The 25,083-nt window shown below is 44.7% G+C and overlaps 11 protein-coding genes across 16 annotated transcripts in view; all 11 read right to left on the reverse strand.

The window, feature by feature from the left end:
- Nucleotides 1–3,115: 3,115 nt before the first annotated feature.
- Nucleotides 3,116–3,535, reverse strand: RB195_021067 (uncharacterized protein; the record flags this gene model as incomplete). Its single annotated transcript, XM_064207599.1, has 1 exon — nucleotides 3,116–3,535. One exon carries the CDS (start codon nucleotides 3,533–3,535, stop codon nucleotides 3,116–3,118), a length of 420 nt encoding a protein of 139 aa, XP_064063480.1.
- A 21-nt stretch (nucleotides 3,536–3,556) lies between these two features.
- Nucleotides 3,557–4,003, reverse strand: RB195_021068 (uncharacterized protein; the record flags this gene model as incomplete). The annotated part of the gene is made up of 1 exon (XM_064207600.1): nucleotides 3,557–4,003. One exon carries the CDS (start codon nucleotides 4,001–4,003, stop codon nucleotides 3,557–3,559), a length of 447 nt encoding a protein of 148 aa, XP_064063482.1.
- On the reverse strand, nucleotides 3,557–4,279 carry RB195_021069 (uncharacterized protein; the record flags this gene model as incomplete). The annotated part of the gene is made up of 2 exons (XM_064207601.1): nucleotides 3,557–4,106; nucleotides 4,152–4,279. 2 exons carry the CDS (start codon nucleotides 4,277–4,279, stop codon nucleotides 3,557–3,559), a joined length of 678 nt encoding a protein of 225 aa, XP_064063481.1.
- On the reverse strand, nucleotides 4,148–5,814 carry RB195_021070 (uncharacterized protein; the record flags this gene model as incomplete). Of its 2 annotated transcripts, none has more annotated exons than XM_064207602.1 (2): nucleotides 4,148–4,280; nucleotides 5,153–5,814. In XM_064207602.1, 2 exons carry the CDS (start codon nucleotides 5,812–5,814, stop codon nucleotides 4,148–4,150), a joined length of 795 nt encoding a protein of 264 aa, XP_064063483.1. The 2 variants fall into 2 exon arrangements, with proteins under 2 accessions (XP_064063483.1, XP_064063484.1); XM_064207603.1 differs by lacking the exon at nucleotides 4,148–4,280 and adding an exon at nucleotides 4,918–5,110.
- Nucleotides 5,815–10,442: 4,628 nt separating this feature from the next.
- On the reverse strand, nucleotides 10,443–13,073 carry RB195_021071 (uncharacterized protein; the record flags this gene model as incomplete). 3 transcript variants are annotated; one of them, XM_064207606.1, is made up of 3 exons in its annotated part: nucleotides 10,443–10,569; nucleotides 10,871–12,159; nucleotides 12,207–13,073. In XM_064207606.1, 3 exons carry the CDS (start codon nucleotides 13,071–13,073, stop codon nucleotides 10,443–10,445), a joined length of 2,283 nt encoding a protein of 760 aa, XP_064063485.1. The 3 variants fall into 3 exon arrangements, with proteins under 3 accessions (XP_064063485.1, XP_064063486.1, XP_064063487.1); XM_064207604.1 differs by lacking the exons at nucleotides 10,443–10,569; nucleotides 12,207–13,073 and having other exon boundaries at nucleotides 10,816–12,042; XM_064207605.1 differs by lacking the exon at nucleotides 10,443–10,569 and having other exon boundaries at nucleotides 12,150–13,073.
- A 78-nt stretch (nucleotides 13,074–13,151) lies between these two features.
- Nucleotides 13,152–13,472, reverse strand: RB195_021072 (uncharacterized protein; the record flags this gene model as incomplete). Its single annotated transcript, XM_064207607.1, has 1 exon — nucleotides 13,152–13,472. One exon carries the CDS (start codon nucleotides 13,470–13,472, stop codon nucleotides 13,152–13,154), a length of 321 nt encoding a protein of 106 aa, XP_064063488.1.
- Nucleotides 13,473–15,321: 1,849 nt separating this feature from the next.
- Nucleotides 15,322–15,741, reverse strand: RB195_021073 (uncharacterized protein; the record flags this gene model as incomplete). The annotated part of the gene is made up of 1 exon (XM_064207608.1): nucleotides 15,322–15,741. The coding sequence occupies one exon, from the start codon at nucleotides 15,739–15,741 to the stop codon at nucleotides 15,322–15,324; it is 420 nt and encodes a 139-aa protein (XP_064063489.1).
- A 21-nt stretch (nucleotides 15,742–15,762) lies between these two features.
- RB195_021074 (uncharacterized protein) lies at nucleotides 15,763–16,209 on the reverse strand (the record flags this gene model as incomplete). The annotated part of the gene is made up of 1 exon (XM_064207609.1): nucleotides 15,763–16,209. One exon carries the CDS (start codon nucleotides 16,207–16,209, stop codon nucleotides 15,763–15,765), a length of 447 nt encoding a protein of 148 aa, XP_064063491.1.
- RB195_021075 (uncharacterized protein) lies at nucleotides 15,763–16,485 on the reverse strand (the record flags this gene model as incomplete). Its single annotated transcript, XM_064207610.1, has 2 exons — nucleotides 15,763–16,312; nucleotides 16,358–16,485. 2 exons carry the CDS (start codon nucleotides 16,483–16,485, stop codon nucleotides 15,763–15,765), a joined length of 678 nt encoding a protein of 225 aa, XP_064063490.1.
- On the reverse strand, nucleotides 16,354–18,020 carry RB195_021076 (uncharacterized protein; the record flags this gene model as incomplete). Of its 2 annotated transcripts, none has more annotated exons than XM_064207611.1 (2): nucleotides 16,354–16,486; nucleotides 17,359–18,020. In XM_064207611.1, 2 exons carry the CDS (start codon nucleotides 18,018–18,020, stop codon nucleotides 16,354–16,356), a joined length of 795 nt encoding a protein of 264 aa, XP_064063492.1. The 2 variants fall into 2 exon arrangements, with proteins under 2 accessions (XP_064063492.1, XP_064063493.1); XM_064207612.1 differs by lacking the exon at nucleotides 16,354–16,486 and adding an exon at nucleotides 17,124–17,316.
- Nucleotides 18,021–19,849: 1,829 nt separating this feature from the next.
- The window catches only part of RB195_021077 (uncharacterized protein), a gene marked incomplete at both ends in the record, with an annotated part of 37,666 nt that continues 32,432 nt past the window's right edge, over nucleotides 19,850–25,083 (reverse strand). Inside the window, 5 exons of one of the 2 annotated variants that reach the window (XM_064207615.1) lie at nucleotides 19,850–20,122; nucleotides 20,435–20,538; nucleotides 23,484–23,592; nucleotides 24,406–24,486; nucleotides 24,748–24,857. In XM_064207615.1, coding sequence (XP_064063494.1) covers nucleotides 19,850–20,122; nucleotides 20,435–20,538; nucleotides 23,484–23,592; nucleotides 24,406–24,486; nucleotides 24,748–24,857 — 677 coding nt within the window. The remainder of the gene's footprint in view (nucleotides 20,123–20,434; nucleotides 20,539–23,483; nucleotides 23,593–24,405; nucleotides 24,487–24,747; nucleotides 24,858–25,083) is intronic. The other variant, XM_064207613.1, reaches the window with a different exon arrangement.

Here is a 25,083-nt window from a genome sequence, read left to right on the forward strand (position 1 = left end):
CAGTTTGCAGTACTGATCCACAAATCCGGTATATTTCATATATTCTTTTGAGGTGGTTTCTAGGGGGATGAATGAAGATATGAGATATGAGACATGATATGAGTGATGTTATTCATGATTTGCATCTATGTTACACACCGTTTGAATATGTTGCTTTCTGAACACGGTAGCAACGTGAATTTCTAGCTTGGTCTAGAGTTCTGCTTACACCGGCTACTATGACTGCTTGAAATTCCTTACTGCCTTTGCTCCTAGTTTCAGTTACTAACGAAATGAAAGCACAAACAAAACGATTACAATTAGGATACAGTCGGATAAAAAAGATATGAAGATGAGAGCAGTTGCGTGAGCGACTGCGCTCGAAACGATGCGGTGGAGCGCAGCGGTTAGGATCGAACAGAGACCTCTATTAGCACCACTCATCGTTGCAGTTCGCGATGGTCCCAACTCGATCTCAACTGCTAGTTTCACCGCTCAGTTTCGAGCGCAGCTACTTACGTAACTACATCGAACTAGAAGTGAGTCATTGAAAAATATCCTCTCCTGCATGTTTTTTTTCAAACACCCCAGAGGCCAGGTGTATTCTAACAAGCATGTAACCCGGTCACTATTCGAAAATTGCACGTGTTGGCACAATGATGTCGAGTGACGAAAGCTCCGACGCGGATTCCCCCCGACGTTCGAAGATCAGGAGGACTTCAAACTTTCGTACTAACAATCCCATTAACAATAATGGTGCCGCTCACAGCCCTAACCCTGCACCACACATCGCACATAAATCATGGGCTTTCTCACATTAGTTTTTGGGTTTGAAAAATAGTGTTACTAGTACGAGATACCGGCGGAAAACAGCGTTGATGTATGAAATATGAGCTGGTGCTTATTTGTTAGGAAATAGTGTGAGAAATGATGAAAACAAGAAATATCGCAAATTCAGAAGATTCCTCAAAAGGCGAATGTTTTGGGAACTATATAGATAAAGAGAATAGCAGAGATCCAACGTTCTCCGCCTCTTTGTCGAAACTAGTCTGTAAATATGGGTCAGGATGATATCACTATCACTGGTTTTCGAGATGATTGCTAACTCTGATATTCTCCAAAGGAAACGGATTTATTCAGATATTATATCCGTATATTATTAAGGTGCAGCCGAATAACAGACAAAACTTCTCTATAAGTAGTGGCACATCGACGGGATATTTTCCAACAGATAAAGATACTCCGCCCTGGGACATTTTGTCCACTTGCACTATTCGCATAATGTATCATGGAAACACTTCGAAGATTCTGAAACAATTCTGGAAAAAAAAAACTTCTCAAATTGAGGACTTGAACAGTGAAAAAAGAGCAGAAAATGAAGAGATTAAACCTAAAGATCGGAATCAAGATACAAAAAAGGCTCTTGTTTTCGAAGCTAAGATATTTCAACGCTTCTTGATACACCACTTCTTATCCGTTTTAAATGTATTCATAGAAACAATTATAGCTTTTTGTGTCTTGAACGCCTTCGCTTTGATGAATTGATAGCTCAGTTACATTTTAAACAGCAGAAAGCAGAAAAAATCGCTTACCAAAAAGTGGTCAGTGTCTGTGCTAACTCTTGTCAATGGCCACGAGTGAAAATGAAAGGATCTATGGGACGAATGTTTTGCCCATATGTGACAGAAATGTCTTCGTCATCTGAAGCAAACCTTTTTTATGCGAAATTTTCTGCTACAGTTGTCATTTCGTAATGTTTTTACACAACGCACGAACAACTACAGAGCATATATTCTGAGCCTTAGCATTAAAGTGTATCTTTTCAAGTTCATCTCGTCCAGTTCTCATCTGGTTCATCTTTTCAAGCTCTGAAGAAAGCTAAATCGCCGAAATGTTAGCCATAAACAAAGGACTGTAGCAACCTCGTGTCCGACTTAATTTACGAGGAAGAAATATGTTACTATTACTTCAAAAACACTTGCTTCTAGCGTTGCACCCCGGATTTCCTACAGAGAAACTTAGGCGTAAACACTATTGTGTAATTGCACAATCATCGAATGTTGTGAAGAGTCAAGAAGAGTCGGCGTCGCCTTTTCTGTGATAGTTTTCATTTTGTATTTCGTGTTTCTGATGTTTGTGGTGTTCCCTGTTGGTAGTTTGAACGAAAGGCTTGATTAGCGTAGCGGTTTAGTGATTCGAACGAATGGAAATAAGCAATCATCATCCCAAGGACAGTTATAGCGGATACAGGCTCTTGCTCCAAATAGTTTTGACCCAACTAAATCCATCCCTCACTGGATTCACTTACGATTTCGAAGGCAGCTTGCTATGATTGATGCTTCAGAAAGTGAAAGAAGGGTTCAGCATTCTTTCCTGTTGTTTTCTTTTAAATAAATTGTTGGTTTTGATGAAAGTCGAGGGTAATAATGTTGTGTTTCACCTACTGTTCTTGGTACTGGTTGGTAATTAAGAGGAGGTCCAGAATAAGCCACCAAAACACACTGCGACGGCAGATTTTGTTTCTGCGGCCGCGTCGCGGCAGGCAACATTGGAGCAGAGCAGCCTCGGCGTAGGCTTTACTATTCGCAATTGTGAGGACACGTAAAGCTTTGCCCTTGCTTTATTTTCTGTCGTTTCTTCCATGTCGTTCTTCTCAACAGTCTTGCATCACTTTCGGTACGTTGTTTCTCCTTTCCAAACTTATTGCTACGTTGTTTATATTAAAGAGATGTGTTTCTTTTACAAACTCTACAAACTCCCGTTCTTTTCTCTTCACGTATGCATTTCATCTTCTATCGTCTCTTCAGAGTCGTCCTTTACGTAAATGTAGCTTTATTTTCGATACATTACTGCTTTTTATTCAAGTTTATTTCTACGTTACCTATATTTAAGAGGTATGTTTTTTGTGTAAGCTCCTGCTGTTTTCTTTTCATGGTATTAGATTTTTATCTTCTCTCGTTTCTTCAGCGTCGTTCCTTAGTCTATCTTTACCTCTGATTCATTACTGCTCTTTATTCAAGTTTATTGCTAAGTTGCTCTTATGGAGAAGGTATGTTTCTTCTATGAAGTCATGAGGAGCTTACACAAAAAACGTACATCCTAAATATACTTACTTAGATACTTAGATGGCCCGTCTTCACTGGAAGTGCGGGCCCCAGCATCTCTTCCACTCGTTTCGTTCCCTCGCCATTGTCATCCAAGATGTTCTCAAGTTTCGTGAGTGAGGCTGACGAGTTCCTTGAGCCGTATCCAGCTGAGCTCTCAGCTGGTCCATCCGTGCAGCGAACACGTCACCCCATCTCGTTGGCGGTCTCCCTCGGGGGCGTTTAGCGTCTCTTGGGATCCACTCTAGCGTTCTTTTAGTCCATCTATCGTCGATTCTTCTCATGATGTGACCGGCCCATCTATGTTTTGCTTGCGATACATATTCCGCTGGGTCGCAAAGACGGGACATTCCTCTTAAGTCGGAGCTACGAAGACCGGCAAGGTGTTGTGTGCGCCGGTTAAACTTCAGGAGACATCTCTCAAGAGCTCTGTGGGTAGTAAGTAGCTTCATAGACGTGGCCGCGGTGTCTGCTCACGTCTCCGCTGCGTAACAGAGCGATGGAAGGACTGTTGAGCCGAACAGATGGGCACGAAGATCTTGGTCCGTCAGTTGGTCCTTAGCTTCCCTGACGGCTGCGAATGCTGCCCATGCTGCTCTCATTCTTTTATTTAGTCCTTCCTTTAAGTCGTTTTCCATGTTCATAGAACGTCCGAGGTATACGTATGACGGAGTTTCCACGATTTGGAAGCCTTCAAGTTGTACTCCTCCGTCCTCGCAGTGGGCGTTCTTCATGAACTGTGTGTTCTTTCTGTTTATTCGTAGTCCTATTCTCTTCCCTGCTTCGTTCAATTCGTTGAGCATCGTTTCTGCTTCATTGGTACTGCTCGAAAAGAGACCGATGTCGTCCGCGAAACGAAGGTTCGAAAGAAATCTTCCATCAACACATATGCGCCTTTCTTCCCAGGATAGTGATTTCATTATCCATTGCAATGCAGCTGTGAACAGCTTCGGCGATATAGTGTCGCCTTGTCGTACCCCCTTTCCAATGGGTATGGTGAGAGGGCGGTGGAAAAGCTGTATCCTAGTCGTGCATCAATCGTAGCAATTGGCTAATGTCCTCACCTACGATGCGTCCACACCTTTATCGACCAGCGCTGACAGCATTGCATTCGTTTCCACGGTCTGGATGTGGTCCAAGCAGCTGAACCCTTGGCGGAATCCAGCTTGTTCTTGAGGCTGGGCTTCATCCAGCATCCTAGATATGCGTGTGAGGATGATCTTGGTGAATACTTTGTGTAACACGCTCTGCAAGAATATCGGACGGTAGTTCCGAAGGTTCTCTCGGTCACCTTTTTTATGAATAAGAACGGTTTGCGAGGCCTTCCACTGGTCTGGGATCCTTTCTTTCTGGAGGTAGGATGTCATGTGCGTTGGTAAGATTACATGAAGCTGATGGCCACCAGCCCGAAGAAAGTCTGCTGATATAAAATCAGGTCGGCGGCTGTGTCAGGTTTCATGCTCTTGATGGCGACTCGTACTTCCGAAGGGAGAATCCGTGGTGCCGTAATGATTCCCATCTCACGGCGAGAAGACATGCGAGTCCCGTTTTCGCTCAGCAAGGCTGCTAGCGGAATATTATATTCGCGGAGATCCCTGCGGCACTTCTTTTGACTCGTTCTTCTTTGTGCTGCTTCCAGAATCTTCTTCTGCCTGTATTTGAAAAAATCCTCCTGCAACGCTTTTCTGCAGCTAGTGTTTGCTACTAACCGCTCAATGTGCGATGCATTCGGATCAGGCCTCAAAGCCCTTCTTCCCAACAATTCCTTGGTGGTCTTCGAATTTCGATCCAAGTTTGTCGTGCGCGGCTTCGAGGCACGCTCAGCACAGGCTTGTTATCCTCTGAGCAGCATCTCGTAGTCCACGTTTGGGTCCTCCTCGGTGTGCCAGTCACCTTGGGACAGGAAGTCCTCGAGTACGCAGTCGTCGTAGACGACTTCTTTTCTCCTTCGTTGCCGATAGCAGATGTTCTTTTCCATCGTGTGGCTAAGTCGTATTTTCGCACGAAGGAGACGGTGATCAGAACCACTACAAAAGGATGGTACTACTGAGACGTCAAGTAGACCTCACCTCCCGTTGGTGAGTATGTGGTCGATCTCCGCACTAGTCGCGCCATTGGGCGATTCCCATGTCCACCGACGATGATCTTTTTTCATGAGAAGAGAGTTCCCATGAAAGAGGCGAGCGGCGGACAACAGCCAGGCGAGACGATTGCCATTTTCATTCCGGTCCCCTAGTCCAAATCTTCCAATCCTGTATTCCTCTTCTGTGGCCTTTCCTAGTTTTGCGTTGAAGTCTCCGACAACGAATTTGTAAAAGGACTTCTCGTTGCGGACTACTTCCTCCAGCTCTTCGTAAAACGCGTGCAATTCGGGTTCATCAGCTGCTGATGTTGGTGAGTAGCAGTTGATGATACTGATGGATTTTTGGCGCAGAGGGCGGAGGCCAAGAATGGCCAGACGAGGTGACAGGATCTCGTGAGAATCGACAAGATGGACGACAGATGGGTGCACAACAAAACCAACACCGCCTACATTTCGCGACGGAACCTTCTCTCCACGAATGACGAGTGTAGCGTCATTCATTTGTCGTACGTCGCTCCTTCTGCACTTGGTCTCCTGCCGAGCAATCACGTGAAATTTGATACGCTCTGCAGCTTCGAGAAGGGCATGTAGGTCAGCGTCTGTGGACACTGTTTTCGCGTTGTAGGTACAGTCTGAGACAGTCTCCATGGCGAGTCGTGCGTGTGTCGCCTTGGTCCAGAATCAATGACGTCCTGAGCAACCTGAGATTTGATCGCCTCTCAACGGTCGCCACACCGTCCGACGTCTGAGACGGCAGGGCCCAGTGTGCAGGGTACTGAGGCAGTGAATATGCTGGAGTGGCAAAGAGACTTTTCCCCAAACTAAGCAGCCATGCCACGGCGAGCTTAGCTTTCACCACAGGTCGTCGCCCAACCTATATGGATCAGAGAGCCACCTTGCGACATTTTGCCAAGACGGTGGTGAATCTTAGCAGTGGTTTACTCTTAGCTAGGCTTCCGATTCCGAGAAGTCGGAATGTAGGATGTGTCGAACTCCTTCTCAGCTTGCGAGACCCTGCCGGAGGACGAACCTCCGCTGTGCATTGCAGTTCGACGCCCAGCGTCACCTCCACACCGCTATGAGGCGGTAAACCGTTGTGGAGGATCCTAAATATAGGCAACCAGTAATATATCGAAAATAATGCTACATTTGCGTAAAGAACGACTCTGAAGAGACGACAGAAACTGATATGCATACGTGAAGAGAAGAAGGGAAGTTTGCAGAAGAAACACATCTCTTTAATATAAGCAATGTAGCAATAAGTATGAAAAGGAGCAATAGCGTACCAGAAATGATGTTAGACTGTAGAGAAGAACGACATTGAAGAAACGACAGAAAATTAATCAAAAACAAAACTTTACATGTCCTCACAATGCGAATAGTAAACGGTGGAAGCCTGCACCGAGGCTGCTCTGCTCTAATGTGGCCCGCCGCGACGCGGCCGCGGAAACGAAATCTGCCACCGTACTGTGTTTTAGTGGCTTGTGCGCTCAGAAGGTACCCGAGGTAATTGGATGCAGCCGATAAGACAAGGCAAAGGATCAACGACCCAATGGTGGGTTTCAAAAATTCGAATCTATAAGTTATGTCACCACAATAACTATCAACGAGTACTGCCGTGGAATAACTTGCTTTGTTACGGAGAAAACTGTATAAAAGATATATTCATGCTATATGTATATGATATATTTCTTTACGTGCGAGTAAACGCTTGGTTTCAAGCTGTTCTACGGCTACTTAGTTCATTACATTTGAGAGTTCCACTGATCTTTGGTTAAGCTTTGTGTCATAACTTGTCTCAACTAGTGTTGTCTTATCGGCTGCACCCTTTAGCTCGAGTACCTCCTAATGCGCACCCTCCATCTCAGATGTTTTGAGATAAAACCTTTCGATAGGATATTGCTGTATCATTTGTATATGTAGAGGTTTCTTTCTTTTGAAGTAAGCGCGTGGTTTAGTTTTGGAGCTTGCTTTTATATAATTTTGTTATTCTTCTTCTTATCTTACTAACATGTTCACTTTCCGAACTCATATTTTTCTACACTTCACATTTCGTATCCGGATCATTCTTTGAATGGTGGGATGAAAAAAATAAGGCGTGGAATGGAATAAAGTAAAACGTTTATGAAATAAATGCTGGAAGTCCTTTTTTTCTTTTGTGCAAATAGAATACATTAACATCAGTAGAAACTAGTTCAAACCCATGCTGTGAATTATTCTCGATCCCTTACTGATCGCTACGTCACCCTCGAACAGAAATCGATTGATTGGTGGCTCATTGTGATTTTTATTCCCATCGATACATCATTTGTAATTCTGAACGAACTGTGATTATCCTTGCTCACACCATGTTCACACATCGACGACAGTGTGCCCGTCAATCAAAACACCGGAGATAGTGCGCAGATCGCGGAGAAACCAAGAACAGAACACTGTTCAGATGTTCGCACAGTTCATAGCTTTAAAAAATCGCAGGAAATGGACCTATACCTTCCTTCTTTCTTCCTTATTTCATAAGCATCGTTTTGACTAAAAACGTACCAATGTGCAATTAGTAACTGTATATCGTAGTAGCACTTTTGTCTCATGACCAACCAGTCAGTCGATGTCAAGTGGCGTTCGATAGTGCCCGCCTATTTTGGCGGCCAGTTTTTCTGCCACATTCGTGTCGTGCCTGTCGGTTCTGTGTGAGTTGTTATCGATGTTTTCTTACAAAGATTCGCTATGGTGGGTCTTCGTTCCTCTGCCAGGGGAACTCTCCGTGGAAGAGTCGGAAATCCACCAGTGGTTTCTTACGGAATTTGTATTGCTTATCCGTTCATGAATCTACTCGCTTCCGTATTTCCCTTACTAAAAGCGCATTCATTCTAGCGTATAGCTGCATAGCAGTACGTTTGGTACGAAAAAAAAAAAATCAACCGCATCGACTATGGCCGACCAGCTGAAGAAGCGAATAGGGGATTTCTATTTCGGTGGGTTCTTTTTTGATGATAGTGGTAGTGATCGTGCGCAGTGCACGATCGCAGCTCCTAAGGGTTGGAGGGTATGAATGTGGTATGAGGTGCAGTGTACTAGCGTATCCATGCACTGCTAATGCTGCCTTTGATTTGTGTACATAGATATCTGCCATGAAATGGCTTGGAGGTGTTTAAGTTTATCTTAAGTTGAATGTTATTGCTAACTTTTCTCTTTCTACTTCTTAATGAGGAGCCGGTGATACCCCAGATAGATTAAAGAGGATATAGACAAACGCTTACGATACATTTGTATTCTCACCGTGGAAGGTGCTTAAGAAGTTCCCTTGTCTCCGTGGGTTAACCTCTATGAGACATAACGGTGGGGGACAGCGTTTTTTTTTTTTTTTTTACTTAGATGGGCGAGTGTAGTTTAGCGGTCAGAGGTCCCCCTTCCTGCACGATCGATCGGATGTTCGAATCAGCCCTAGTGTTCATCAAGCCTTTCATACCTCCGGGGTCGATAAATTGGTACCAGACTTGTCTGGGAGGATAAAATAAGTCATTGTATGGGCCAGTTACTAGTTCGTGAACTTCAAACGATTCTGAATGTAAGTGAACGTGGGGGCGCATCACACACACATATACACGTATACACATATACACATATACACATACACATACACACGTACACATACACACGTACACATACACACACACGCTCATCTCTCCCTGCATCACTGCAGACAGCCGCCTCCAGAATGCTGTTTTATACGACGCCATCTATCTATTTTTTTTAAAGTAAAATCTATTTTATTAGTCGGATAAATCACGCCCTAGTTCACCTTTCCAAGCTCTGAAGAAAGCGAATTCGCCGAAACGTTAGCCATAAGCAAAGGATTGTAGCAACCTCGTGTCCGACTTAATTTACGAGGAAGAAATATGTTACTATTACTTCAAAAACACTTGCTTCTAGCGTTGCACCGCGGATGTCCAACGGAGAATCTTAGGCGTAAACACTATTGTGTAATTGCACAATCATCAGATGCTGTGCCGGGAAGTGTCGGCGTCGCCTCTTCTGTGATAGTTTTCATTTTGTGTTTCGTGTTTCTGATGTTTGTGGTGTTCCCTGTTGGAAGTTTGAAACGTTCTGTAGATAATTCTCATTGTCCCCCGTCGGCAAAAAGACTTCAAGCAACATTCGTCTGGTCAATTCGCTGATATTTAGTGTGGTTTTTGTTGAACGGACAAAAAAAAACCTGAGTTCGAAAACGATCAAACTCCCAACTTTGAGGTATTGGATTTCCCTTCAAGACATAGATATGCGGATGTATATCCTGTATATGTATATATATATATATATATATATATATATATATACATGTACGTAGGTATGCACATATGTATATGTACGTATAGTGGGCCATATCCGACGATGTAAACATCACATCGGGCCCAAACTATCGACAAGCCCGGGTTAACGAGCAAAGTTTTGCTGTATTTTGGTGGGGCTAGAAGGGAATCATCAGCTATGAACTCCTCTCGTCGGGTCAAACACTCAATTCGTACCTCTGCTGTCAACAGCTGACAAGATTGAAGGAGGAGATCGGCCAGATTTGGACAATAGGAAAGGTGTTGTGTTCCATCAAAATAACGCCAGGCCGCAGACATTTTTAACGACGCTTCAGAAGCTCCGTGAGCTTAGATGGTTGATTTTATCGCACCCGCCGTATAGTCCAGACCTGCCATCAAGCGACAGTCACCTTTTCAAGCATTTGCAAAATTTTGGTACAAAACTGGCCTTCAGCTGCGGAATAATGAAATTGTTATGAAAATATACAAGAGTTATCGAACGGTGCATATTTGATCTAAATCGGTTAGTCATAACTATGTTAATTTCATCGTCGAATGCCGATGTGGCAAGTCAATGCTTTTATCCTCCCAAACAGGTCTGGTACCAATTTATCGACCTCTGAGCGATAGATAAATGGGTTGGTGAGCACTTGGGCGGACCCGAACTTCGATTGTACAGGCAGGAAAAACCATTACCGACTGCTCTACACCGCCCTTTACCTAATATATATATATATATATATAATGTTCATGTACATACACACATACATATATGTACACATATAACATTCGTAACCTACACTCCTACCCCTACCTATTCGATTAGAGATCTCAACATCGTCAATTTCGTGATAAGCAGCCTTTAAGTCATTGCGAAGATCTAATCACCTATGCACAACTTTTCGAACATAATTATTCGAATGCTGATTCATTGCAGTTGACTTACTTGACTTAATCGACGGGCTGATGTCATCGCCTGACGCGATTGCCCGCATCTTCGTTGAGGTGTGCCGTCCTTGAACACAGCTCTGCCCAACCTTTTCGATCTTCTGCGAGAGCTCGCACAGAGTCAATCCATTCGTCGCTATACCATATTCTGCGAAACCTTACGTCTCGCCTGAACTGCTTATCCACGCCGAGTATCCTCAGGTCCTCTTTCACCACTCAGTCCAGAACTTCCGTTTTCGGCCAGGTGGCTTCTTCTAACTCGAACCCGACGAACTCCTCAGAACTCGTTGAACAAGGCGATCTGCCGGTCTCCTCAATATATGACCAGAGAAGCGAAGACGATTTGCTTTAGCCACTTTCGATGGCGGTGCAAGATGTTGATGTCTTCCACGTGTCATCCGCCGGTATACCACATCAATTTCTGCGTAAAGATTTCCATTGTGACATACCCTGGCCAAAAGTAGCCAAGTAGCCGTCTAAGCAGCTTTCGTTCCGTGCAGTCAAGCCTCTCCATAATCGTTGATGGTGCTGCCCAAGTCTCCGATCCGTACATCATGATGGGGCGAATTGCGGATGGGTAGACTCGTAGCTTGACTTCGTTGGTGATGGGGATCGACCACAGGCATTTCGTTAAGGAGTTAAATGCAGAAGTGGCCTTGGCGCATCTTTGTTGAACATCTCTCTCGTAGCTGCCGTTGTTCTTCAGCGTGCAGCCCAGGCAACAGAACTCGTCGACGAGTTCTATCGGTTGTCTGTCCACCCTGATTCCCGTTCGAGGTCTCGAAGAGATCCACATCTGCTTGCACTTATCAGGGTGTAGACCTAGTCCATAGGCTGCAGCCAGCTTCGATACAAGGCTGGCGACATGTTGAAGTTTCGCACTGCTTTCCGCGAATATAACATCGTCGGCGTACTCGAGGTCAGTCAAGGGGCTTCCTGATGGTGCTAAGAAAATGGTCGGACACTGGTCGACTGTTCTTCGCATAATGTCGTCGGTGGCGAAATTGAACAGGAAGGGTCCTGCCGGTCCTGCCACTGCCCTTTGTCTTACTCCAGTTACCACTTCAAACGGTGTTGTACATCCGGCTGGTGTTCGAACTGCAGCAGTTGTTCGTTGATTCATGTCATCAAGCAAACGAACTAACTTTCCTGGTACTCCATCGGCGCGGAGCGCGTTGAGAAGACGGTGTCGGTGAGGGGAGTCGAACGCGGCTTCAAAGTCCAGAAACGTTAGTTGCATTGGCTTCGAATACCGCTGCCAAATTTCGATCACTATCCTAACGATGAACACCTGGTGAATCGTAGATAGGCTAGGACGAAAGCCAGCTTGCTCGTCGCGCGTTGTTTCTTCGCGATGTTTAATGAGTCGGTCCAGGATAATGCGCTCCAATACCTTGTACATAACACGCAGCAAAGAGATTCCTCTGTAATTCCTGGGGTCCGTGACGGATAACTTCTTGTGGAGGGGAATTATGATAGCGTGCCTCCACGAATCAGGTATACTTTCGTCTATCCATATTGAACGGATGATCTCTGTCATCTCACGAATCCTAGACGGAGGAAAATGTTTTAGCATTTCTGCGCTAATCCCGTCGTCTCCACCAGATTTTCCATTCTTCATTTTTTGAATACAGACTAAAACCTTCGACTCGGTCGGTGGCTCCTCTTTAACCGCATACGTCGGTCTATGAACGTGTTCGAGTTCAGGGGCTGACGGTGCTAGCCGGTTCAGCAAGATCTTGAAGTGTTCCCTCCAAATTGGAAGGGTTGCTTCACCGAAACTACCCCATTGGCAGTGTTGAGGACAGGGGAACATCTTTTCATTTTGCCGCTATACTGTTTTAGTAAAGCATAGCCTTTCCGCGGGTTCCTGTCCTCCCACGCCTTCTCAAACTCCATCGCTCTTGACGTCCACTCGTTATCGCGGTCTTGTTGCAGTTGACGACGCAGCTTCCTTCTAAGACGCTTCTCCTGGTTGAAGTCACCAGCGCTGCGCGCGACACATACAGAATTGTGTGTGGATTTTGTTTCCGCAGATGCAAAGGCAAACTTCTTCCGCGGCAATAGAACCGGGAGCGTTTCCCCTGCAGCGTCCTGGATGCACTTCGTGAAGGAATCCGCATCGCTAAGCTTCTTCCTGTTCCGTACTCCAACATGACTAGGCACACGTTGGCGGAGTTTCGTTCTGCATTCATCGTCTTTCAGACCTACAATGTCGATTTTCGGTTGAAGAGCAACTCCTCGGTTTTCTCTCTTCTCTTTTGCAACCTTAAGTCTGAGAAGAACTGGACGGTGGTCAGAGTCGAAACAACGTCCCAAACAGCTCTGGATTTTCGGATATCCGACTGAAGAATGTTCCCACAGAACGTAATCGAGCTGAAGCTTAAGAGTCCTCATCTTCCGTTTGCGCTGCTGTTCAGGCATTAAAAGGGTTGACCCCTGCCACGTGAGCTGATGGCGTCGATGATTCCTCTTAAATGTGGAAGCGATGATGAGGCCCGTCTGTTCACGCAAGTCGATCAGACGGTCACCGTTGTCCGATGTGCGCTCCGCTGGATAATGCCATTTTCCTAGCACATAGGATTGCAGTTCGATCTTCGCATTTGCGTCGATTCCGACAATGACCACCTGCTGGCTTGGTATTTTAGACATCAACGCATTGAGTTCATCATAGAGGGCGTCCTTACTGTTGTCCTCAGCGGTTTTCGTAGGTGCGTGAGCACTTACGATTCAGAGTTTACGTCCTCTGCGATCCCGCAGTCGTAGAAAGGCGCATCTAGACGACGTTGAGCCAAATTTCTCCACCAGCTTCTTGTAATCATTCTTCACAGCTATCGCACGACCACCTACTTTGTTCTCGTCAGCATCGCCGCAGTATGTGGTGTAATTTTCGATGCTGATGACGGGTCGATCTCTCATGCGTGTTTCCTGCAGTGCAGCAAAAGGCACACAGAGATATCGCAGAAGTCTGGATAGAGCGGCTTGTTGGAGTTCACTCGATAGTGTTCGGCAGTTCAGCGTGACGAAACGAGTTGTTTCCAAAGATTCCATGCTCCTTTCAGGCGGTTGACAGTTAGGTTATGGGCGTTGGCGGTGTGCTGGACGACAGCACCTTTTTGCAATGTATGGGAAGTTTTCGCCATATAACAGTGCAGATTGTATAGCTCGTACGTTCCCAATGCGTACACTCGAACGCCTGATAGCGTTTAGTTAAAGCAGGTTCACCACCTGCAGGTAGCAATCAGACTCGTATATGCGGCCCCCGTATACATACATAAATGTACAAGTGGCTTTTACATGCACGAACGCTGATCTTCAATTCTTCTACCGGATTTAACGACAGTCTGAAACCATAACAGCATATACAGTTGTGTCAAAACGACATGAATCATGGGCGTAGTTACACTGCATTTGCGTTTTGTGCTCGTAACGGCGCGGTGGAGGCGGTAGTTGGAACCGAGGTGGGACCGCAAATCGCAGTGATGGGTGGTCCCAGCATCCACCGAAGCGCCTCGAGAGAAGCCGCGTGCGCAATTGCGTACGTGTTTCATGTAGTTTTGACCCTATTATAACCACAACAACCAGAACATGCATAAGGACTTAATACAGCAACTATAAACCAACACGGCTACATTGCTTTCTGTTTCTTGCGAAGAAAAACAAAGGAAACGCAGAGAACTTTTGCGAAGAGGTGGGAACGAAAGCGGTAACTGTCACAGCCTATCAAGATGTTTTCCTATTCTGACTGGATAAAAAAAGTAGTTGTTCTGAATCAAACTGTGAGAAATATTCACTCACCGTAGTGCACATTTCCGCTCACAGGTACACGGTAGCCAATTGTTTTGCTGATAGGAACAGGTAAATCCAATTCGCTTTCTAAACCATCCTCGATGTGTGTGTTGGCTTCCATCTGAATAGGTTAGAACAAAACGCGCAATGACTGGAACTCATTAGTGTTAATCAATTTCGCTGGCTTTTAAACTAGTATAAGGACAGTATAGGAGCAAGGCAAAGGATACATCCTTGGTCTGGCGAGTTAATCTTGTTGCTTGTCAACACGTAATCTACAAATTATTGAATGCTGACGAAATGCAAATATTTAGTGACAAACTACTGCGGATTACTAGTAGTCACGATTTTTCTGTCATATCGTTCTGTGATGACTTCCTGAGAACAGTATGAAAAACTGACTTTGTCGGTCGCCAGAAACCCGTTGAAAATGTAGAGTTCGGGATGTAGATTGCGGAAACGCACATGTTCTGCTCATTTTCCCATAAACTTTGTAGAAAACGGTGTTCTTTCCCTCAGAGAAGAGTTGCAGCTTTGTGCAGACGCCGCATCCACATACGAGCGGTCAAAAATCAATGAGGTTTCGTCAGCGGCCTATTCACATAAAACCAAGGAAGAGGCTGCTGAGGGGTTCATAACGTGTGTAAAAGGGCGCGTTCTAAGGAAATAGACCGGCTCCTATACCGTTTTTTTTTACATCGATCAGGGAAAATTAAGGGGGATCACGCTCAGATTCGTGATCTGCAGCCCAAGCGCTACGTTTTCTCTGTAATTTCCTTACTACATCAATTCCGTGATTGAATGAAAAATTGAAAGCTTCAGCAGTGGCCACTGTTATTAGCAGCTTCACGTCTCTTCCAGAGATTTAACTCCCATACATACCCCCTAAAAAGAAATTCCCCTTCTGCTTAGTAGATTCTTAGACTTCCTTGAAAGTTAGTTTATTTAAAGCATAGACTTTCTGAAATCATAAAGGATCATGCTATATAATAACGTGCCTAGCCCGTGTATGTATGTATGAATGTATAAATGGATGAAGGTATGTATGTCTGCCTGTCTGTCGTGTGCGTATATACTTACTTACTTACTTAGATACTTAGATGGCCCGTCTTCACTGGAAGTGCGGGCCCCAGCATCTCTTCCACTCGTTTCGTTCCCTCGCCATTGTCATCCAAGATGTTCTCAAGTTTCGTGAGTGAGGCTGACGAGTTCCTTGAGCCGTATCCAGCTGAGCTCTCAGCTGGTCCATCCGTGCAGCGAACACGTCACCCCATCTCGTTGGCGGTCTCCCTCGGGGGCGTTTAGCGTCTCTTGGGATCCACTCTAGCGTTCTTTTAGTCCATCTATCGTCGATTCTTCTCATGATGTGACCGGCCCATCTATGTTTTGCTTGCGATACATATTCCGCTGGGTCGCAAAGACGGGACATTCCTCTTAAGTCGGAGCTACGAAGACCGGCAAGGTGTTGTGTGCGCCGGTTAAACTTCAGGAGACATCTCTCAAGAGCTCTGTGGGTAGTAAGTAGCTTCATAGACGTGGCCGCGGTGTCTGCTCACGTCTCCGCTGCGTAACAGAGCGATGGAAGGACTGTTGAGCCGAACAGATGGGCACGAAGATCTTGGTCCGTCAGTTGGTCCTTAGCTTCCCTGACGGCTGCGAATGCTGCCCATGCTGCTCTCATTCTTTTATTTAGTCCTTCCTTTAAGTCGTTTTCCATGTTCATAGAACGTCCGAGGTATACGTACGACGGAGTTTCCACGATTTGGAAGCCTTCAAGTTGTACTCCTCCGTCCTCGCAGTGGGCGTTCTTCATGAACTGTGTGTTCTTTCTGTTTATTCGTAGTCCTATTCTCTTCCCTGCTTCGTTCAATTCGTTGAGCATCGTTTCTGCTTCATTGGTACTGCTCGAAAAGAGACCGATGTCGTCCGCGAAACGAAGGTTCGAAAGAAATCTTCCATCAACACATATGCGCCTTTCTTCCCAGGATAGTGATTTCATTATCCATTGCAATGCAGCTGTGAACAGCTTCGGCGATATAGTGTCGCCTTGTCGTACCCCCTTTCCAATGGGTATGGTGAGAGGGCGGTGGAAAAGCTGTATCCTAGTCGTGCATCAATCGTAGCAATTGGCTAATGTCCTCACCTACGATGCGTCCACACCTTTATCGACCAGCGCTGACAGCATTGCATTCGTTTCCACGGTCTGGATGTGGTCCAAGCAGCTGAACCCTTGGCGGAATCCAGCTTGTTCTTGAGGCTGGGCTTCATCCAGCATCCTAGATATGCGTGTGAGGATGATCTTGGTGAATACTTTGTGTAACACGCTCTGCAAGAATATCGGACGGTAGTTCCGAAGGTTCTCTCGGTCACCTTTTTTATGAATAAGAACGGTTTGCGAGGCCTTCCACTGGTCTGGGATCCTTTCTTTCTGGAGGTAGGATGTCATGTGCGTTGGTAAGATTACATGAAGCTGATGGCCACCAGCCCGAAGAAAGTCTGCTGATATAAAATCAGGTCGGCGGCTGTGTCAGGTTTCATGCTCTTGATGGCGACTCGTACTTCCGAAGGGAGAATCCGTGGTGCCGTAATGATTCCCATCTCACGGCGAGAAGACATGCGAGTCCCGTTTTCGCTCAGCAAGGCTGCTAGCGGAATATTATATTCGCGGAGATCCCTGCGGCACTTCTTTTGACTCGTTCTTCTTTGTGCTGCTTCCAGAATCTTCTTCTGCCTGTATTTGAAAAAATCCTCCTGCAACGCTTTTCTGCAGCTAGTGTTTGCTACTAACCGCTCAATGTGCGATGCATTCGGATCAGGCCTCAAAGCCCTTCTTCCCAACAATTCCTTGGTGGTCTTCGAATTTCGATCCAAGTTTGTCGTGCGCGGCTTCGAGGCACGCTCAGCACAGGCTTGTTATCCTCTGAGCAGCATCTCGTAGTCCACGTTTGGGTCCTCCTCGGTGTGCCAGTCACCTTGGGACAGGAAGTCCTCGAGTACGCAGTCGTCGTAGACGACTTCTTTTCTCCTTCGTTGCCGATAGCAGATGTTCTTTTCCATCGTGTGGCTAAGTCGTATTTTCGCACGAAGGAGACGGTGATCAGAACCACTACAAAAGGATGGTACTACTGAGACGTCAAGTAGACCTCACCTCCCGTTGGTGAGTATGTGGTCGATCTCCGCACTAGTCGCGCCATTGGGCGATTCCCATGTCCACCGACGATGATCTTTTTTCATGAGAAGAGAGTTCCCATGAAAGAGGCGAGCGGCGGACAACAGCCAGGCGAGACGATTGCCATTTTCATTCCGGTCCCCTAGTCCAAATCTTCCAATCCTGTATTCCTCTTCTGTGGCCTTTCCTAGTTTTGCGTTGAAGTCTCCGACAACGAATTTGTAAAAGGACTTCTCGTTGCGGACTACTTCCTCCAGCTCTTCGTAAAACGCGTGCAATTCGGGTTCATCAGCTGCTGATGTTGGTGAGTAGCAGTTGATGATACTGATGGATTTTTGGCGCAGAGGGCGGAGGCCAAGAATGGCCAGACGAGGTGACAGGATCTCGTGAGAATCGACAAGATGGACGACAGATGGGTGCACAACAAAACCAACACCGCCTACATTTCGCGACGGAACCTTCTCTCCACGAATGACGAGTGTAGCGTCATTCATTTGTCGTACGTCGCTCCTTCTGCACTTGGTCTCCTGCCGAGCAATCACGTGAAATTTGATACGCTCTGCAGCTTCGAGAAGGGCATGTAGGTCAGCGTCTGTGGACACTGTTTTCGCGTTGTAGGTACAGTCTGAGACAGTCTCCATGGCGAGTCGTGCGTGTGTCGCCTTGGTCCAGAATCAATGACGTCCTGAGCAACCTGAGATTTGATCGCCTCTCAACGGTCGCCACACCGTCCGACGTCTGAGACGGCAGGGCCCAGTGTGCAGGGTACTGAGGCAGTGAATATGCTGGAGTGGCAAAGAGACTTTTCCCCAAACTAAGCAGCCATGCCACGGCGAGCTTAGCTTTCACCACAGGTCGTCGCCCAACCTATATGGATCAGAGAGCCACCTTGCGACATTTTGCCAAGACGGTGGTGAATCTTAGCAGTGGTTTACTCTTAGCTAGGCTTCCGATTCCGAGAAGTCGGAATGTAGGATGTGTCGAACTCCTTCTCAGCTTGCGAGACCCTGCCGGAGGACGAACCTCCGCTGTGCATTGCAGTTCGACGCCCAGCGTCACCTCCACACCGCTATGAGGCGGTAAACCGTTATGGAGGGTGTGTGTATATGAATGGATGTATACCTGCCTGTCTGTCGTGTGTGTGTGTTGTGTTTATTTATATGGTCGGGTGAGCTTTATGAGCATGTTCAGCTCAAATCTTACAAATAAAGATTTCTTCCTAGCCTTTTTCCGGTTAGTTTTTACTGAAGCAGCATATTTAAAAGCAACAGCTACTTTTTAAAATTTTGCTTTAAAATTCTAGCATCAGATTAGATCCATTCCTTTTTTTGAAGATTTTCGTTTTCTCGGCATTTGTAGACAGTTCTTTCCATATGTTTTTCTAGTTAGTAGTTTTCTAGTTGGTTTCATAGCCTATCTATATGTGTTGATTATGTTTGCTACTTCGTTGCTCGTGTGTATGTGCTTATTTGTTAAAAACTACAGAGCTTTCGTTGCTCCAGTTTTATTATGATGTGAAGAAAATTGTGTAAATTAGAAGTAAAACAAACTTTCGATCCAAATTCTTTGACTTCTTGTAGTGTCTGAGTTGAGATTCTGAACATCACATGTTTTGCCAAAAAGTAGTGAACTCGGATGGAACGACCCCCACGGCAAAATCTACGTGCGTTGGCTTCAGAAGACAGCTCGAAAGAGGTGCCAGGGCCAGAAAACAGTAGGAAGGAATGGAAGGGATCCGATGGCGCGAGCTTTAGACGGGTCAAAACAACATGGATCACGAGTGTGGTTGCGGTGCATTTGCGTACTGCGTACAGTATTTGGCACCGAGTTGGGACCGTCGCAAACTGCAGTGATGGGTGGCGTCAGCAAGGATTTCACCACGCTCCCAGTCGCTACATTCCACCGAAGCGCTTCGAGAGAACCCTCCTACGCAATTGTGTACATGCTTCATGTCGTTTTGACCCTATTATAAGAATTTTTGTGCCAAAGAACGGTGGAACGAGTTTCATGGTATCAGATAGATGTGCTCGCGATGGAAAATAGTAAGAGGGGTGAGAAGAGTTTCACTATATCAAATGAGCGTGTTAGCGTCAGGAGACAGTGAGGTGGATTACAAGATGTCAAAGTGGTGCGCGAGCACCAAAAATCGGAAAGACATAGTTTGAGGAGTCTTGCAACGACGTCAAATTGGGGCGCCCTATTGCAGAAAGCAGTGTATGAGACGGCTTCTACGGTGTGGACGCATTGTTATATGGGAGTGTTAGCGGTACCATTTGTGGAAATTTCCATCTTCTCATTTTGCAATGGGTGTAGGTCGTTTTGTCGGACGTGTGGTTTCTTGCCGGGTACTGTTCCGGAAGTACTGTGTGCGCGTCGGATCAGAAAAGCGGCTGGGCGACCGATTTCGAAGTATAAGGTCTGCCGGTGCCGACAACGTTTTTGCGAAGGGATGATGGTCCTCGAAGACGACTCACGGTTGACCTCGATTCACCAACTGCTGTTGAGGTTGAGACTTTTTGAGAAAGTTCTGCAAGCTTGAGAAAACTTCTCGAGCTGCACATGGGTGGTTTGCACGAGACCAGTTTGAAGCTTGCAGAAAATTTAGTCTGCATCGCTGCTGAGGCAGGCTCTTCTCTCGTCTCAGCGGGCGATGGCGTAACTTTGCAACCTCAACAACGATGCCATGATGTAGGCACTCGACGCGAAGTGCCCTTTCCTCCACTGCTATTAACTGAAAGCCACTCTAAAAAGAGAGAATTACTGTACGCCTCTACCGCAGAATATTAAACCACGTGGAAAAGAAACTTTGAGGGGAAGTGGAAGTGATTTTCTTTTTACGACAACGAGTATTTGCTGAACTGACGGTATTTAACAATAACAGTTTTGGGAGAAAGAATATTGCTGACAGTTCGTAATATTATTTCTAATTTTAGTGGTCTTTTTTCATACCAGTCAGTTTCAAAGACGTCTCTTGCAAACTTTCAGCCCCAAACTTTTCAAAAAAGGTGGTTTTCTACAGCGAGAGTGAAAAAATTTTCTTCAAAATCTCACTTACTCCAAATCCAACGATCGACTGATGGGGATTGCACATGGGTGGTTTGCACGAAAGTGGAGCATAGCTTCTAGGAAGAACCGCTATGGGAAGGCTTGGTTGATGCTCTAAACACACAAAAATCTTGTAACGAGATTTTTACCAAGTAGAAGAAGTGTGATTATATATCTTCGAGAAGATATTGCAAGCAGGTGCAACAAACTGGAGCAAACTTGTTCTTCTTATTCATCATCTGCTAACATGCTTCCTCTATCTTCACCAAGTTCTCAAGTTCATGAGGACAAGCTTTCGCAGATGTGAGAGTTTTTTGCACTCCATTCGTTTAGGCGTGCTGCTTCAAACAATCAAAAAAACATTTGGAACGTTTGACTTTCAGTGGGCCTCGGCATAGTTAGATGTGCTGTTGATTTTTGATGAGCTGTGCACGAGGTTGTTAAATAATTTTATTGGATAACGTTTCGGCAGAATCGTCTTCTTCAGAGCTTGAAATGGGCGATTCAATTCACAATTTAAACGATCAAACCTCTCCACAACTAGACAGATTGACCCCACGCCTTCTTTTTCAATCACCAACTTAGAGAAGAGCATACATAGACAGCTCCGTTTCGTTCGTCGAAGTACCACCGAACAATTTGAAACGTCCGCTAGTCCGGAATCATTTCTCGTTTTTCTCAGTCATTTCTACTTCGCCACGGTCGGAATTTAAAAGCATCTCACTCAGAAATATCGAACCTGATAGTGCTACCAAGGAAGGTCGTTCTCAGGGAAAATCATTTATCGACTCTGAACTTGTATCAGAGCAGTGGGATAGCACCGTTACTGCTGTTTCACCTCCAAATTATTTAATTCACCACTGGTAAATTTTCATGTGTTTAGACAAAATTTCTTAGAATGGCTATAAAAAAGCGGAATTATTTTATGGAAACTGTGTTAAAGTGTGAGCTGAAGAAACACTGTAATTCGTAAAAGTATTGGACCAGAGCATTTCAAACGAAGTGGTAGCAAAATCGTCATTGCTGTATGAAGGCAGCGTTTTCTAGGTTTTCGATGTAAGATTCCTTGTAAGTTAGTTGTTGGAATTATTAGTCAATTAGTAGTATTTGGGAAGTAATTGGACTAAAAATTAGTTCCAGACAAATTATCGCTACTTTTGATGTCCTATGTTTTCCCTCCTGGAATGTTATTGTCGTCATATTAATGAATACTAGCAAAAATAACGTTATAATACTGGCCAATGCTACAAAGTCAGTGATTAGCGTCTTTCGGATGACTGACATCATTTATAACTCACTTTTTCTGCGCAGATTTCCAATGTGTAGATTCTCCCCAGTCGGTTATCTGATATTAGAAAGCACGAAGGAAGTACTTTTGAATGACTTTCAACTCCACACAATTCCTTGCAACGTTCATCTCGCTTGGACGTTTATGTTTCGCCTTTTTTTGGAATAGAATAGGTGAGTCATGTAATGACTCACCTATTCTATTTCTGTAAACTTCTTGTTGATCGTAGTTCCAAAAAAAGAAAAGAAAAAAGAACCGATATTGGCCTGAGAGACGATTTCTCCGTAATCCGTATTTGACAGTTAAGAATGACCTTTGTGCTCTAATAGGTAAGCGACTAGAATAACCTTGGACTGTTCCACGCCATTCCCCTCTTGCCAAAAAAAAAAAAAAATAAAATAAAATAAACGGAAAAAATGTAGTGCGACTATGACATAAGCTACTTGTGCAGTGTACCAATCAAAAATAGAACACGGATTAAATCTCAACAAATAGAGATTTTTGAGACACTCTAGCAGCAAACAAACGACAGAACTATCGGGAAAGGGCTTTGCCAACTACGTAATCCTATCCACAAACTACTGTATGAAAAATATGAAAAAGAATAAACCTTGAAAAACAAGAAGAAAAGAGCCCCGAAGAATATGTCGTGATCTGTAGAGGGGTCTGGACATGTCTTTACTAATGACGGGATGTATCACTCCGATGCAATATGTTTTACGCCGAAGGTATAAATAAAGAAATCAGAACTATCACGAGTACTCGAGGTAACTCTTCACACTTGTTAGACCTACGAAACTGGTTTTATTATTCGTGCGGATATAAAGAGCTGTGCTGTCCGCCAATTTTACCAGTAATCTAACTCATGCGGTTTGATTTTGTGAATCCGATACGGGTGATGGCTTGCTTGGGAGGGTAAAGTGATGTTTAAGGTGCACTTGATGGCTCTGGTTCCTGGTTCTTTATGTGATGTTCCGCGTTTGGACTGCGATACATGTAAACTACATCTCAATACATATCTACTAGTGAAAGGAACCTCACATAGAAAGTTCCGCTGTCGTTAAAGGCATCACCCCACGAATCTGGGATGGTAGGGGTTTCAGATTTGTTATGCCTATACGTGGTCGTAGACTGTGGGGAAGAGGGTGATTTCTTCCTAATTGCCGTAAAAAACTGCCCGGAAGATGCGGCTTCGAGCGTTGCGGAGCGCTGCTGTCTACAAAGAGTTGTATTGGAGCGTATAAGCCTTTTACACGCGCCCGCATCTTTCGAGCCGTTTTTTTACGGCAATTAGGAAAAAATCACCCTCTTCCCCACAATCTACGACCACGTATAGGCATAATCCACCTGAAACCCGCACCACCTCAGATTTGTGGGGTGATGTCTTTAGGCTGACAATTGCATGCAGATCAGGTGAAAGTTGGAATAACCTTCAAGTTATAACAATAGATGTAATAGGGAGGAGACGGGCTCTTCTCAGGTGAAGGGGGTCCAACTCATGGGGTGCAGTTCAAGTGAATGGGTCCTTTCGCCAACCGTACAAAAATGAAGAGGATCTTTTCGGCTACCGTCCAAAAGTGAAGGAGATCCCTCCACCAACCGTCCAGAAGTGAAAGGGGTCGGAACACCGGCTCCGACTATCGCACCTACGGTTATAACAAGTTTTGTTACTCACGTTTAGAAGGATTGTTTCGCTATGATCTCATGTTTTCATACCATCTCATGTCCCATCATCGTAATCTTATAAATTTATGTGTTATGTGATACTCACGTCTATTCCAGCGCAACGATCGATCGTATATAAGCCTTGCCAACTGATCCCTGTTTAATGAAAGCATATTTACCGGAGCATTTGTATACCCGACTTTCACCCAATAGTCCTGAAAAGAACTTTTCTCTACATACACGTATGCATACATAGGTACTTCTCAAAGTTTCCAAACCTTGCTCTGAGGTCAATGAAAATACAGCAATTGTTCAGTTAGTACTTTTCATATGCTTCTGAAGATCACAAAAGTAACCGAGAAGTCATCATCATGTCTCATTCAAGAACTAGTCTGATGGTTTTGAGGAGCTTTTATTTATTTGTTTAATTTTATTTTGAAGGACACTTTTTCGAAGGTTAATTGTTCAATTAATACGACATGAATGATTATTTTGCATGAACTGGTCTGTGCATGGTAATTTATTGTATGATTTTTCAACTATGAGAATAAGTTTCGTTTTTCCAAAGGGAAGCATAGACTTTGACGAATTGTTACGAATATTAAATCGATTAGAGCATTGAATTAACAACAGCTTGAGTGGAGTTGAAAATTACTTTTAAGTAGTCAGATACTCGTGCATACTGCGTGATGGTAAGCTGATCAAATTGACAAGCCGGTGCTGTTCCCGTGGTGAACATTGGCCATGCTCAGCCGTTCCTGTACTATTAAAGGAGTCTCCTTGTTTTTCTTCTCAGAAAGTAGCTCCATCAGGCGCAACCAGCGGCACAAAAGATCTCTTCATATCATGTTATGCTTATTTAAGTTTCAGGGGGCTAGCCCTCCGAAACTTTGCGAACATCAATGAAGCATATATCAAAGACAAAAATTTGCAAGCTGTTGTCCAGTTTTTTGTCTTTGATATATGCTTCATTTATATATGCTGTCGAAGCGGAATTTGTCATCAAAACAAAACAATTTCAAACAAACCTGAACTCTTTCAATAACATGACCATTCATGTCGAGAAAGCCCCACCAGGGTACGGGTATGTTCAGATCAACGCCAGTATGCTAAAATAGTTTACGTTTCAAGTTTCAACAACAGAAGTTATGCATGAGCAAGTATATTATTGGTCGTTAGCTTTATTGTTAGACATTTTAAAACTTGTATTTTCTGGATTACGTGGAACCACATTCTGGTTCGGTTCCTTCTAGGTTGTTACTTTCTCATCTTTTGAGTGCAATAATGCGTAGCAGATTCTTTAACAGTACTTAGCCTCTGCTGCGTATTTTTTCGAATAAAAAGTAGAGCAAGAAGTATATTTTTGTTACCCGTCCTTTTGATGTATCAAATGTCGTTGCTGACATGTACTGGCTCGTTAAAGGATAGAGGGGCCAGTGATTTGAGTTTGAGGACCGCCCAGGCAAAGGTGGGTAATCACCTGAAAAATCATGTCTGAATATTTTACCCGTCACCATCTATCTTGTGTTTATGCTACTATGGTGTATAAATGAATCATGCCACTGTGCCGGTTTGAGAGCAAGAAATAAAAACGAAAGAGAAAAGACATAAGATTTGTCTTGAAAACTGGTCCTTGTTGTTTGTATAAACATCATCCTTGAAAACTGCACATATTCGGCGTCAAACCTAGTGTGTCGGAGTGACAG

The sequence above is a fragment of the Necator americanus genome, chromosome X, assembly GCF_031761385.1.
Source record: "Necator americanus strain Aroian chromosome X, whole genome shotgun sequence".
NCBI lineage: Eukaryota > Metazoa > Nematoda > Chromadorea > Rhabditida > Ancylostomatidae > Necator > Necator americanus.